This window comes from Mucor mucedo, assembly GCF_025094135.1.
Source record: "Mucor mucedo strain NRRL 3635 chromosome Unknown EV154scaffold_143, whole genome shotgun sequence".
Lineage (NCBI taxonomy): Eukaryota > Fungi > Mucoromycota > Mucoromycetes > Mucorales > Mucoraceae > Mucor > Mucor mucedo.
Window position 1 is genome coordinate 77235 of NW_026252427.1, and position 14328 is coordinate 91562.

The 14328-nt window shown below is 38.1% G+C and overlaps 4 protein-coding genes across 4 annotated transcripts; 3 read left to right on the plus strand and 1 right to left on the minus strand.

The window, feature by feature from the left end:
- The first annotated feature begins 3413 nt into the window (after window positions 1–3413).
- EV154DRAFT_525620 (uncharacterized protein) lies at window positions 3414–3801 on the plus strand. Its single transcript, XM_051603302.1, has 2 exons — window positions 3414–3436; window positions 3509–3801. Exon 2 carries the CDS (start codon window positions 3522–3524, stop codon window positions 3789–3791), a length of 270 nt encoding a protein of 89 aa, XP_051452555.1. The 5' UTR covers window positions 3414–3436; window positions 3509–3521; the 3' UTR covers window positions 3792–3801.
- Window positions 3802–5284: 1483 nt separating this feature from the next.
- Window positions 5285–6122, minus strand: EV154DRAFT_486383 (uncharacterized protein; the record flags this gene model as incomplete). Its single annotated transcript, XM_051598845.1, has 2 exons — window positions 5285–5403; window positions 5867–6122. 2 exons carry the CDS (start codon window positions 6120–6122, stop codon window positions 5285–5287), a joined length of 375 nt encoding a protein of 124 aa, XP_051452556.1.
- Window positions 6123–6537: 415 nt separating this feature from the next.
- On the plus strand, window positions 6538–10335 carry EV154DRAFT_576986 (uncharacterized protein; the record flags this gene model as incomplete). The annotated part of the gene is made up of 6 exons (XM_051606514.1): window positions 6538–6604; window positions 6662–6706; window positions 6766–8206; window positions 8274–8722; window positions 8794–10251; window positions 10325–10335. Exons 1-6 carry the CDS (start codon window positions 6562–6564, stop codon window positions 10333–10335), a joined length of 3447 nt encoding a protein of 1148 aa, XP_051452557.1. The 5' UTR covers window positions 6538–6561.
- Window positions 10336–10958: 623 nt separating this feature from the next.
- EV154DRAFT_451319 (uncharacterized protein) lies at window positions 10959–14160 on the plus strand. The gene is made up of 2 exons (XM_051597244.1): window positions 10959–11176; window positions 11250–14160. Exons 1-2 carry the CDS (start codon window positions 11053–11055, stop codon window positions 13997–13999), a joined length of 2874 nt encoding a protein of 957 aa, XP_051452558.1. The 5' UTR covers window positions 10959–11052; the 3' UTR covers window positions 14000–14160.
- Window positions 14161–14328: the final 168 nt, after the last annotated feature.

The window sequence follows — 14328 nt, forward strand, 5'->3', positions numbered from 1 at the left end:
GACCTTCGTTTTGCTGCAAAAAAATCTTGTATAATAGGCTGTTTTGCAATAGGATCTTTTTCGGGATGAAGCTCCTTGAACACCGAAGCAATTGACGATCTTAACCCATTTAAGTATGTGTAGGAAAGTTGGTTGTTCTGTACCAAAAATTCCAATACGCTATTGACATTGTAATCTTCAGGATCTTTGTCTTCAGTCTTGCACCAATTCTTCCACCGTTTCCAACCATTGTCATATGCCTTGTGAGTTGCTGGTCTAATCGCCTTCTCCAAAAACCTTGCTGTTCTCTTCTTCATTCCTATTTTCTGTCTCACTTTGTTGATAGTAGCCAAGCGGCTAATTTCCATTTCTTGTTCTTCTGCATGATTATAGGAGGAGCTAGGTGTCTCAGGTTCAGGATCATAGGAAACCAAAATTGGGTTGGCCAATACGGAGTTACTAGTACTGCTCTTGTTATCTTCTCTTTCTTCATTTTCTGGATCACCTTTGGAATCAACTTCCATGGCGGATTCAAATACATTCCCTTCTTCATCCACCTTTGATGAAAGGCATCGGTTGCTTCTGCAGTTGGATCCGGAATTAAGCTCCAATATCTCTTTACTTGGTGATTGTGGTGTGAAGCAAAGGCATCGATCTTTAGTGGTCCCCATTGCTGCTGAATTTGTTGAAACATTTTCCTTGGAATTGTCGACTCGTATAACGGCATCTTCAGCCGACTCAACTTGTCCGCTGCTACATTTAGAACCCCCGGGATATGTTGATATTGAACTTCCAACTTGTACTTGTTGCAAAGTTCCTGAATCTTCAGTGCTAGATCCTGGAGAAAAACAGAAGTAGTCCCCCCTGCTTTTGTTGTATACTTCAATGCAGTCATGCTGTCCGAAAATATCCTTATTGTAGAGTTTTGGCATCTTACGGCATGGAGCTTTAAGGCAAAATATATTGTCTTCAACTCTCTGACATTGATTGATTTTTCTTTTTCCTCCTGAGTCCAAAATCCAGCTGTTGTTACCATAGGTGAACTCACTCCAAACCCTGTGTCTGAGGCATCGACATAGATTGTCACCTTTGCATCCTTCATCTGAATCTTGTGGATTGGTAGGCCATTCTTTAACACCATGAACTCCTGCCACCATTTCAGTTCTTCTTGGCTTAATTTTGACAAGTTGCATATGCTGTCCCATCTCTGGCGATTCCCCTTCAGACTCTTCGACAGGTCTCGCTGGAGATACCGTATGTGAAGCAAAGCCTCTCCAATTGCCGGTATTACTGAAGTCATCTTGCCAAGCAAGCTTGCTATCCACCTGCACGACCGAGGAACTTTCGAATTCTGAGCTTGTCTCACCCGTTGTATCAACTTCTTTATCTTCTGCTGCGGTACTGAAAGGGTCATCCTTTTTGTGTCGAATTGGAACCCCAGAAACTCCTGTGATTGCGATGGGGTCAGTATACTCTTCTCTCGATTTATCATAAATCCTAACGATTCCAAATGTTTGATTACTACCTTGCATAGATTCTCTGCTTCCATCTTTGATTTTGATAACAGGCAAATGTCGTCCAGATAATAAACCAGCCGAAAGCCTTGTTTCCTCAATGGTTCGATTGCATATCTCATCAACTTTGAGAATACTCTCGGTGCGACACTGAGTCCAAACGCTAGGGATCTGTATTGGTACACTACATTCTTGTTTTCGAATGTCAAGTATGGCCTGGATTGGGGGTGGATTGGGACCACTACATAAGCATCCTTGAGATCCAGTTTGCAAATGTAATCGTTCTTCTCTATTATATCCCGCAAGGCAGGAACACCCTCCATCTTGAAGTGGTTGCATTGTATGAACTGATTCAACTTCTGACAGTCCAGGATTGGTCTTCTCTTGTTCGGTTCTTGAATCGTAAACAGATTGGACAGAAATTGTTTGTTTTGGGTTGGTGACACCTCTATTATTCCTGCGGCTTGAAATTTCTTGACTGCTACATCCACTGCTTGCTGATCCTCCAACGACATCCTCATTCGATGAGATTTCCATGGAATTGGTTTCTTTGCAAATTGGAGCTGATAACCTTGGGATACAACTGATAATGGCCATGGATGAGGAGTGATTTCCTTCCACCTGTCTTGAAACTTGCTGAGTCGACCTCCTGGGTAAATTCCGTCTTCCGGAATAACGTAATGGTTGTTTGTGCTTTCTTGTTGATTTTGGCGTTCTTTTTGTTGATTTCGGCGTTCTTGCTCTTGATTTTGTTGCCTGAATTGTTGATGTTGATGTTGCTGATTCGGTTTTTGATGTTCCTGATTGAGTTGATGTTGTTGATGTTGTTGATGTTGTTGTATCTTCGCGAGTTGTTGATGCTGTCGATTGAGTTGTTGTAGTTGTTGTTGTAAATTTTGTTGAGCTTGAGCTTGTTGTTGAATTATTGGTTGGCTTCGTTGCTGGTTGCTGGAGGTGAGGTGTTGTCTTGTTGATGAGAGAAGGGGGCACCTCTTCCCCGTCCTCCTGGTTGAAAATGTTGACCTCTTCCACGGGATCCACTATGTCCATAAGTTCCTCCAAATCCTCTGAATCCTCCACGTCCAAAACTTCGTCCTCTAAAACTACCGCGTCCTCTCGTTCCATTGTACGCTGCTCCCCTGACGACCTGCTGTTCAAATCTTGCTTTGTTAAGCTCCTGTATGAATTCGGATCCAAAGGCGTTTCTTGATTTTCCCTCATCTTCTCCTGACGCCAAATGTTTAAGGGTGTTTGGTAGTTGTATATATTTGGTAGCCAAAGCCTTGGTTTCTCGGTCTTGCAAAGAAGCTGATCCCCAGCCATAGACTGATAGTTTTTGGACTTGCTCAATAGTATTTTTGAACATATCTCTGTCTTCTTCTGAGGCAAATTGAACTCTGTTCTGCAGGTATGATAATTGTTCAAAGATTTCTGTAGCTGCTCTTGCTTGGATTCTTGTATTTTCTGAGCCCTTATATAGGGTACTAACTGTTTGGAATACGTCCATTGTAGCCTTCTTAAGTTCTGGGATGAGTGGTTTATCGATTGATTCTCCAATTGTCCAGTATTCATCTTGATATTTTTGTATATGTCTTCTGTATCTTTTAAAGTTGTCTCGTAATTGTTGCGTATTATAGCTTTCCAATTCGGATGATATGACCAAAGGAAGGGGTGCTCCTTGTGATGCTTCCTCTGCGTTTCTCTGCTCTTCACGTCTGAATTCTTTAAATAATCGTTCAACGTCTTCTCGCGTGTATAATTGTTGTTGTTGTTGTTGCGATGATTCACCATGTTGTTGATGATTGATATTCTCCATAGTTACTCCACGATGCGCGGCTTAGAAAGATATAGGGAAGAAAGGGACATATTTGTTTATTGAAAAAAGGAAAAATAAAGCGTGGCTCAGAGAGCATGTATCACATTGGATGTCGGAGTGGAATCAACTGGAATTGTATTAGGAACGACAAACAATTATGCACACTTTTACCCGAAAGATTATTAGATTCTGCACCTACCAGTTCGAATGTAATGTCAGTATCGAGCAATCAAGTTGGAGCAAACGGAAGAGCTATTAATAAAGGAACAATCTTGAAGCTGTCGGTGGATCATATCAAAGAATTGCGTGAAGATGTTGGCAGATATCAAGACAGAATTAGAGAACTAGAACAAATGATTGAATCCGCAAAACGAGGTGAGCTTATGTTGGACACCAAATCAAATTATGATACCACAAGAGGTCATCAAAGAGTCGGATCAATACAATTTCGTCAACAATTTAATAATTTACAAATTGAATAAAAAAAAAAAAAAAAAAGAAATTAAAAAAGCGGGCCAAAAACCACCTTTTTTTTTTTTTTTGCGTGCGCCCCCAAAAAAAAATTGATGACGTAAAAAAATTTGTACCTTTTTTTCCCCCCTCCCTTTCCCCCCCACTTGAAATCATGTAGTCTATTGTAAAGGAAACCAGAGATGACTGTAGGCGTTGTCATTATCAGCATGTTTTGTACAAGGAAATAACAAACCCAACAATGTTATCTCATGTATTAACATTTACCCATAACCGAGGCGTAAAATAAACACTTTCCAAAATTGTCTTTTTTTTTTTTTTCTAAGGATTCCCACAGCTCATATAAGAAACGGGTTCTTTCAACGGGACAAGATTAAAACTTGTCAATTACGTACTATACATAAAAAAAAAAAAGATCAATCGTATTGTACTGGTATGTTCATTTTTTGTGTGTGTGTGATATCTTACTAGTTTATTTGCATCATTTTAAACATAGATAGATACCGGCTTGTTATTTTCAGGCGGGAAAAAAAAAAAAGTTCCTAAAATAGCATTCTCTGGATAAATACCAGATATATATAAAAGAGTAGCGTGCTATTCCCAAGGTAACTGCTCAAGTGAGAAGGATGACATAGGATTCAGTTCAAGGGCAATCAGTCACCCTGCTTGTTAAAAACTAGGTTTTTCAAATTGTCAGAATCATGTAGATTAAAACCCGGGAAAGTTCTGATTGAAAAAGAAAAATGCACATAAAAAAAAAAAAGACGGGTTATGTAAAAATAAGCGACCTCTTATCAGTGTGTTCTGTCACACTTATTACTTTTTTTTTTACCTGTCAAACATGTTTTAAAAAGCGTTGTAATTTATCTAGTATTAGACTTCCCAATGACACGGTTTTACTTTTATTCTGTTCTGTCATTTGATTGTGATATGTCGTATTTAAATTGGAAAACAGTTGTCTAAATGTTTACAAGGCCCTAAAGTTGAAGTAACCAAGGGATAGTAGGATAGCACAAAATAAACAAAAACCTGTATCCACCGCATGATGGAAATGACGCTTATTTCTATTTTAACCTGTATCAGCAATTCAACCCTTTCAACATTTTTGAATTCAACATTTTTTTTTTTGGTCATATAAAGTGGCGCGAGAGACATGTCTGGGGGAAACTGCTTCGCTAGTAAAAAAAACAATATAATTGGATACAGTGAAATTAACGGTTTTTATATAAAAAACTCCTGGTGTTTTACACTTTTACTAAATGTAGATTCCTCTAAAATAATTTTAAATGGCCAAGCGAAAAGTTGGAAAAACCTACAAAGCCTCGAAGTTTCTTTTCCGCAAAACGATTTGACAGAAAAAAACCCACATTAAACAGAATTGTCAACAGTTTAAACGATGCAATCATAAATACAAATCCAGTTGCCTAAGTGCTCTTAATTTTTCGAGAAATATGGGATAGTTCGTAGTTAAAAATACTTAAGAATGTCAATGTCACATTTTGGTCTAAGAACCAGTCGATGAATTGATTGAAGATTTAGTCAAGAATCTAGTTGAGGTTTCAGTTAAAGATTCAACCGGGGGAAGATGGCTGACAACAGTGTACTGATCGAGTATCTTGAGATCTTTCAAAGTTTAATAAACGAACGATATTCTTCTGAATAAAACAATGGTATTTTTTGGATAGGGCTGGTGTCGTTTTTTTCTTTTCTGAAGAAAAAATATAATTATTTATGTAGACCACGAGTATTTCTTTGGATTACCCGCAAAGGTTTGGGAGGATTGATGTTTTAGAAACAATTGTATCAAGAAGCTTGGAACAAAAGGCTACAATAAAAAGCCTCACGCTCGAAGAATTGTGGATATGTTCAGGTGTTGCAGGAAAAGGTTTTTTATACCTTGTGTATGCTAAATTGCTCCCCCCCCCCTTCCTTTTATTTGAAATGCTAGTTGTTTTAGCTTTATAAATCAATGCAATATAGATGCTGTGACTCAAAATGTGATGCTTCATATAATGCACACATGATCCAGAAATCATTGGACAGCTCCCTCTTGAATTTAAGTTAAGTTTATGTTGTTTTTCTTTACTGAGGAAGAGTGTCAAAAGTATTTGCAGACCTTCTGAAACTTGGTCCAGAGAGAGTTCAAAAGATACTTCGCGAGCTTCACGTACTTCATCATGATACAATTGAACCTGAATACCTGCTTTCTGAATACAAGAAGAGAAACGAAAATTTCCAGTATTAGAACCACTCCTACCAGAAAATGAGATAGCCAAAAGATGATTATGGATATGAAATGACAATTGCGCTTTATTCGGATCACGTAAAAGGTGGTGAAGCATTTTTTGGAGGTGTTGTATTCGAGTCATCAAATGAAGGTGTCTAGCCAGTAGCTTTGATTGATGAAATGATTCACATAATATATAGTTGTTATATTTACCTTGGCTGCCTAATGATGCCAATGACATATAGTCCTCATCTACCCAGGTTGCTCTTTTACAGTGAAACCCTAAATTACTGACCGTATTTTAACAGTTTCCTATGGGCTTGATAATAGTTATATGCGGTTATCAACTATATCGAGATATGAATTTGTTTTCTGTATATAATCCATATGCGATTCACCACACGAACATTGTCCCGTATTTTTATACGTGTCTATCTGGTGATTTGTACAAAGGCATCGTATGAACCAATAAAATGAATAATGGAGACTGGTTTTTTTAATGATAAAACCCAAAGTTGCCAATGTATTGTTTCTCTTTCGTGCTCTTCTCGTTAATGAAGCGTAAACATTCACCATCCGACAATAGCACAGGAGAACGTAAGTAGATACTAGCTTCTAGTAAAGCAATAGATGACTGACCTAAAACAATTAAAGCATCCTCCGTAACAAAGCGCTTGGACAAGAGAAAGGGTAGAGAAGGTACATAAAATTATCGTTTACCTATAATTTTCTGTTTTTCATAATGCGTCTATGATTAGGGCAACTAGATGAGCAGCTGCTTCGTTTTTCTTGCAAAGATGTTGACATAAACATTACTTCTCCTACCATGCCTATTGATAACAGTTTTCGTGATATAATTCTTAATGCAATGAATAACTATACGCATAGTTTTAATGAAAGTATTAAGAGCACTGTCAAGTTTCTGGAGAAACATAAAATACATGTAGTTCGTAAAAACATGGACGAAAATATCAACATAATGATGGTTACTTCACCCATACAATACTTGGTTGGGGTCCTTAATGGAAAATTTGAGAATAGCTTTGTGTTGCATTCAGATAGGCATCCAAATCTTACTGCTATTCCAAAAGATATGTTATTGCTTTACGCTTTTAGTCAAGTCTATGGGTATACAATCTACTGCTTTTCAAGTAGGTCCAAACCAGCAATAATTCATCCCAACAACAAGCACCGTCAAGACCGCTCTTTACCGTACTTTGGTGTGTTAAAATCAATTAATTCGTATACTGGTACTGTTGAATGGTTTGGATTGGAACTCAAAAACAGACCCAAAGATATGTCCGGTGATACCACCCCCACCAGTGAAATTCCCAAGAATATCGTAGCTAAAAAACGAGCCTCAGACGAGAAAAAACCTAGAGCAAAGAGACAAAGCGTCTCCTCTGTTATAGATGATAAAATAATAAGGCTGCTTGTGGAAGAAACGAACACATTATATCAAAAGAAATGGTCCAAGTTCAAAATTGACAAGCACAAAACCTTATCTGAAAATATACAAAAATTTTCGTCAACTTTATCAACGAAACAGTTTCCAACAGGCTCTGCTGGTATTGTAAAAACAAAGATTGAGCAGTTGATCAGGCAAAATCACTTTCCGACCGTTAAGCTTGAAGATATACCAACGTCAGCATTGTGGGTGCAACAAAAAATCAATCGACTCAAACAAAATGGCAAAATCAGCATCGATAAATGTATCAGTGACTTTATTATGGGTTTAAACTTAGAATCATCAATACAAGATAGTGCGCCTGAGGATACAGATACGGCAATCGATGAAAATGACGACCAAGATGTAGAAGATAATGCTTATAGAACAGTCAGTAGAAGCCTAAAACGAGTAATTAATAAAGACTTGGACTATAGCATCTTTTTGAAAAAGCTCGAAGATCTGCAAGAGATCTGTGATAAATGCTGTTCGGGCCTTTCGAAAGCAACGGAGATTTTGGTTGACGGTATTACATCAGGTGATATTCTTCCTTCTAGAGAGCGCACCTTTTTTGATTTTCAATTCATTGATTTGCCCTCACTCAAAATTGAAACTGGCGAAGAGAAAATCGCGATTATAGATGACAGTGATGAAACATTTTTAAAACAAAGTGATATATTTACGTTTGAAGGCTTTTGGAAATTGCTTTCCAGTTCAGTAGGTAGAAAAAAACCACACGAGTATAAACACCCGTAAGTAGATATGCTTAATTATTATATTGAGAGCAGTGATTCCTAACTTATTTTACTCGTCATATAGGGTGATTGACTACGTATCAAGAAAAATATCAAGCGAAAACTATTGTGACTTTACAACCACACCAACTTTAGTTTCTGCGTGTAAACAGTTCTTTACCAATTTTTCAAACATGTGGACCTATCAAAGATTTGTTTCTGATTTGAGAGTCACGCTTACCCTTATTTTACGCTTGCATCTTTGTCCTAAGAAATCTCATCGTCTGAGCCATCCACATGCATCAAAGAAGCAGAAACAAAATTCACAAAAATCCCTCAAAACAGTTAAAAAGCGACACCAAAAAAGGGTCATGATAGATTTGTTTGACGCGATTGCAAAATATAACGCAGGAAAGCTGAACAAAATACATGTTGTGGAGAAACTTATCGACGGTGTTTTCAATTTTTGTGAGAGGGGCCGTTCAGATTTGGAACCACCTGTAAATAAAGATGATAATTCCAACGAATTTGAAGGTAATAATTAATGGGACACAGTCATACGTATTGTTTTTAAAAAGCTTCGTTTTTATAATTTTTACACAAAGAAGACGCCGAAGATTTTAATGAGATTGACGAAGATTTAGTAATAATTGATAATGTTACTGAGTTAGATACCAATGATAACGATGTCAAAGACCTGTCAGCCAAAGAGATTAAAGCTTTGTGTGCAGTATGCACAATGTTGATTACGTCCCCTTCCATCGAAGGAAATGTAGACGCAGCCTATATCAAAAAGCAACTTTATTACGATAAGCAAGAATCTATACCCGCCCATGCATTAGACACTTCTGCAAGAATAGTCAACAAGTTACGACTAATAAGTTGTAAAAAAGATGAGAAAAACGCTTTCAGATTTTTTCAGATGCGCAAAATCAGAAACTCGTTGGTCAAGTTTATTGGTCCGACAGGTACAAGATTTAAGGAAAACCGAATGTTTCCAAAAAAGATCGAAGAAAAGCAAAAAATGTCTATCAATGTTGATACCAGGACCTTATATCTTTTATTTGCTAAAGAGTACAACATTTTCAAGCTCGATGGTGTAAATATGTTTACGAGTTCGGCAACAATCAAATCCATAGAGGACAAGAAGGCGGTTTTTTCAAACTTTTTCAATTTAAACATGATTGAAAGAATTATCCAGGAACAAAAACTAACCCCAATGTATTCATTTAAGTTTTGTCATAAGTACAGCTTAAACTTTCTTGGGTATAAAAACTTGCAAACGGAAGAAGTGCCACACGTTACTTCTACAAGTAGTTTTACCTCTTTGGATAGTAATACCGAAAATAGGAAACTGAAGGTCGAACGTCTTCACAAAGAAATCAAAGAAGAAAAAGCATTGCAAGTCCGTTTGAGTAAAAACGTTCGTGAGATAGAAAATACTAGAATGGATCTTGGCCAGACCTTTAGAAAAAACCAAAAGTTAGGTACAATGACTTGTGATTCAGACCTCTATCGAAACTTGAAGACTAGCCGCAAGGAATGTAACGCAATATACAGTCAACTTCTTTCTTTGAATAAATCAATTAAGACCAAGAGCTCAGAAATGTATTGCTTAAACAAAGGGATACATAATCAGAATGAACCAACCCCAACAGCTGGTATATGTCTTTCTGAAAAATCACAAAATAGCATCATATCAGGCCAAGCAATTATTCAAGGCTTAGATCCAGGTGTTGTAACAACTGCTTCAATCAGTGCAACCAAATCTTCTTCTATGTTTCAAAGTATTAATAGGTATAGCGCACTGGAAAGTCTGGAAAATTGTGACCATGATGTCGAAAATGAAGTGACCTTTGAACTGACGGCAAAGCGAGTAAATAGCGCTATACTAGACACCAAGCACGTGATACAGAGACAAAGAAAAATTAAAAACAAAAAGGAGCTTACACCGTCGTATCTAAACCAGCGTCAAGTCACTAGGAGTATTCGTCTGAAAAGATATTACCAGCATCTGCATTCCTCATATAGGCAGAAACTGTTCCGACTTTTAGGTAACTCTGGTAAAAACCGTAGCGTCATATCATTTCTGGGAAACTGGTCTGGTGTTTCGACTTATATAAAGGGTCATACTAGAAGAAGCTTAGACCCTTTCATAACACAACTAAAAAGTGTAGAACTGGACAGTTTTGCGGTGGTTGATGAGTACAAGTCAACAGTAACATGCAGCTCATGTTTTTCTTGCACAAGTAAGCAACTTGTCAGGAGAAACGGCAAAATCAAAAGGCTCAAAGGGGCAGTAGTTTGCAACAACTCGAAGTGCCCAAGAAGAATCTCCTCAAAATCAACAACCATTAACCGTGATCAAAACGGTGCAAAAAACATTGGGTTAATTGGTTTTTCTTCCATAGTCTCGATCGATGCTCAGCCGCTTCCGCCATTTAGGCGTACCTTTTATAATACACATAAGTATGGCGACGGCAAACACATATACTTGTACAGATACTAACATCATTTCGTTTAAAAGGTATGACTTATCAAATAAATACCGACAAGCCAGTCTGGCTACGTCGGTTGGTCCGGTCGATCCGGTGACTCAATTTTCCGAGTGATTGTCCCCCCAGACATGTCTCTCGCGTCAATATTTAAATCCCTACTTGCTCCCTCCCACCCTTTTTTGGGCGTGACATCAAATTTCATAAAAAATAAAATATTAATAGGGGAAACCCACAAAAAAAAAAAAAAAAAAAAAAAAAAGAATGGCCCCATATTTCAATACAGCTGGGGCCAAAAATCATCGGGGGGTAGTCTCTTATTTCTTATTTTTTTCTCATTTTTTTTTTTTTCTTACATAAAATATATATATGGTTCATATGCGGTGTCAGCACCTGCATTCAGAAGTTGTACACACTCAACGCTTATGGAGAGCTTTTTTATCCACTTGTCAAACTAGACCTGTTTCAAGTTTGGCCACACGATCTTCCAAAGGTAAATGACCCCCCCCCAAAGTACCCTTTTTTTTTTTTTATTAATAACTGTATTGACACTTTTTCTTCTCTAGTGTCGAGCTTTTTGAACGAAATTGACGCCTTGGATCAACAAAAGATGACAGCAAGACGTCGGATTCCAGTGCATGTGAGCAACGAAGTGAATAAACAATTACCTACGACCGACCTATTCACACTTCATGCTCATTTACAAAACAATGAATACGAAGAAGCTTGGAAATTACTCGATAAATCCGCTCGTGATCTTACCCATATACCACACTCAACAGCCCATTTACTTTTAACATCACTGTATACACAAATTGAAACCAACCTGAGACGCTTACCACTTGACTTTGGAAAACTCCAACGATTGTATTTTGGGCGTCTAGAGACCTTGGCAGGACTCGTTCATCAACGCCATATCCCTTTATGGGATAACCTCGAATTTTGCAAGGTACTTGAAATGTATGGTGACCTGGATCAAATCAAACGTGCCGAATCGATCTTTCGTAACCTACCTCATTACTGTAGTTCACCTGTCACCGTCGAACACTATAATACCTTATTATCTATCCATGTACGTCGATTCAAACATATGGATGAAATCTCACAAAAGCGAAGTCTTTCCAAATTAAAAACACTCGAAATGGAAATGACCCGTAAAGGTTTAATCAATACCACATCCTACAATATGTTATTAGCCGCTCAAGTCAAATCCCATCATTTGCAGGCCGCTGAAAAGATTTATGAAAAAATTCAGACACCCGATCGATCCACCTTTCATATTTTGTTGAACGGATACTTAAAAGAGTCGAGAAATACACGCGAAAAACAATTGACAAACACTTGGATGGAGAGAATGTTGGAATCGGGTATCGTGCCTAATAAAAAGACATTTATCTGTGTCCTGGACGGCTTATCAGATCAAGCTATACGTCATGCTAGAATGAAGGAAACCCATGACCTGAAATCAACCATCCATTGTATATCCAATCTTTACAAGGTCATGTTACAATTAGGACATAAACCAGATACACAAGTCGTCAACACCCTTTTAAAATCCTATACAGCTTCCAACCAATCTCAACAAATACAAGATATCATGGCCACGCTGGATCTACCCGAGAAAAAATCGGGTTGTGGCAACTGTGGTTGTGGTTCTGCCAAGGCCAAGGAGGCAGCAGCCGCCGCCGCCGCCGAAGCAGCCGAAAAGAAAAAGATTAAAATCAAGCCAGACACATATACATTTAATATGCTGATCAAGTATCATTTAGACAACAACGCATCCGATCAAGCCTTTCAAATGTATGATACCATGGTGACACTCGATTTTGATCCAGATACGGTCACCTATGGTTGTTTCATTCATTATTATGCTGGACAAGGTCAAGTGGAGGAAGCCCTGAAATATTATCATGTCATGCAACGAAAAGGCATCCCAACCAACAATTACATTTACAATACCTTATTGAATTGCTCTTTAAAAAACCCTCAACAAGCCAATCTCATCACCCCTCATCTTCGACACATGTTGGCTTCGGGTAATGCTTCATTAGACTCTGTCTCACACAATATCCTGTTATCGAGACATAAGATAGAAGAGGACTCAAACGATGGCAACCACAACGATCCCACGGGTTTTGATGGATGGGCAAGTTTAATTGATTTTCACGCTACTTCAGGACCCCCTTCGACCCGTACCTATAATACGATTCTTCAATCTGCCGGTCCATTCTATAAAAGATCAGTACCCATGTTAGATGCTATGATTCAATCCCTGGACACTTCGAATTTACATCCGGATGTTTACACGTTTGCGCTCAGTCTTCGTAATGCAGCTTGGCAAGGCAACATGATTTCAGCCGAACGTATCTTTAAAGAGATGACGGATTCGGGTATTCAACCCAATTTATTTGTGTTCTCCCATCTCATTTATGGATATGCCCGTTTAGGTAAGATGGATAAAGCAAGTGATATCCTGAGAGGCATGTCGGTCGCTCCTTACAATATTTTACCTACGCCCATCAATTATGCTCCATTGATCAAGGGATATGCGGAAAATGCTGAATTCGAAAAGGCTTTTACTTTATTTCGTGACATGTTGGATAAAGGGATCACGGCCGACCTCGTGATTTATACCATCCTGGCTCAAGTGTTTTTAGATTCGGGAAATGAAAAAAGGGCCATTGAGTTACTGGAAGGGATTCGCAAAGGGGGTATACCCGCCGATGCAGCTTCTTTAACCTTATTAGCTGAAGCCTATGGACGTGAAGGGAATACCAAACAACTGGAAATGATTTATACACAATTGAAAGAAAACAAATGGATGGATGCCAAGGCAACCACCACACTCTTAAAGGCACACCAAAAGAATCCAGCGAATGCTTGGAAGTTATGGAATGATTTAAAGAAAGAAGAACATGCATTCACAATTTATCATTACAATGCACTCTTGAGTTGTTTCTCAACCGAAACGAAAGCTTGGTATCCTGTGTCTAAACTCGTTTACCAAGAACTCAAAGAGGAGGGACATGTACAAGCCGATGCGTATACGTTTGATTTATTGGTATGGGGAGCGTTTAGTGTATCTGATTTCGAAACGGTACGAGGATTATGGCATGATATGAAGGAAGCTAAACCAGAGTTAATTCGAAGTTATTATGCTATCATGACTGCCATGGTAGATAATCGACAATTAGAGACAGCAGAAAAAGTATATCGACATTATCAAACATTACCAAACCCTCCACCCAATTCATCTACAGTTTGGGTTGAAATGATCAACACGTTGGCTAAAAATCATGGTTTCCTTTCCTTATAATTAAACCTCAAACCCTCCCCCCCCCCTTTTTTTCCCCCTTCTTTTATCCCATCCCCCCCACCACCACTCCATTGTACAGCACCTCTTCTCACCAATACACATAACTTTTTTGTTGTAATACATAATTTAAAAATAAAAAAATTTAATACATCTTTATAAATGACGAATAAGGAGGATGTTTTAAGTTGTTGTTGTTGTTTATGTTTCGCCACATTGTTAGACAAAAAGAGGGGGGGGGGGTAATGTTTATATAGTTTAAACAAGTTTTTTTTTTTTTACAGGTACACGGAAACTCCCACAGATCTATCTCTTAACATGGTAATTCAAGC

Excerpts from the sequence above, each read along its gene's own strand:
- EV154DRAFT_525620 (XM_051603302.1), top strand. The coding sequence starts at position 3,522 with ATGTCAGTATCGAGCAATCAAGTTGGAGCAAACGGAAGAGCTATTAAT.
- EV154DRAFT_451319 (XM_051597244.1), top strand. The coding sequence starts at position 11,053 with ATGGTTCATATGCGGTGTCAGCACCTGCATTCAGAAGTTGTACACACT. Across the intron at positions 11,177-11,249 it reads GGCCACACGATCTTCCAAAG|TGTCGAGCTTTTTGAACGAA; the intron begins GTAAATGACCCC and ends TTTCTTCTCTAG.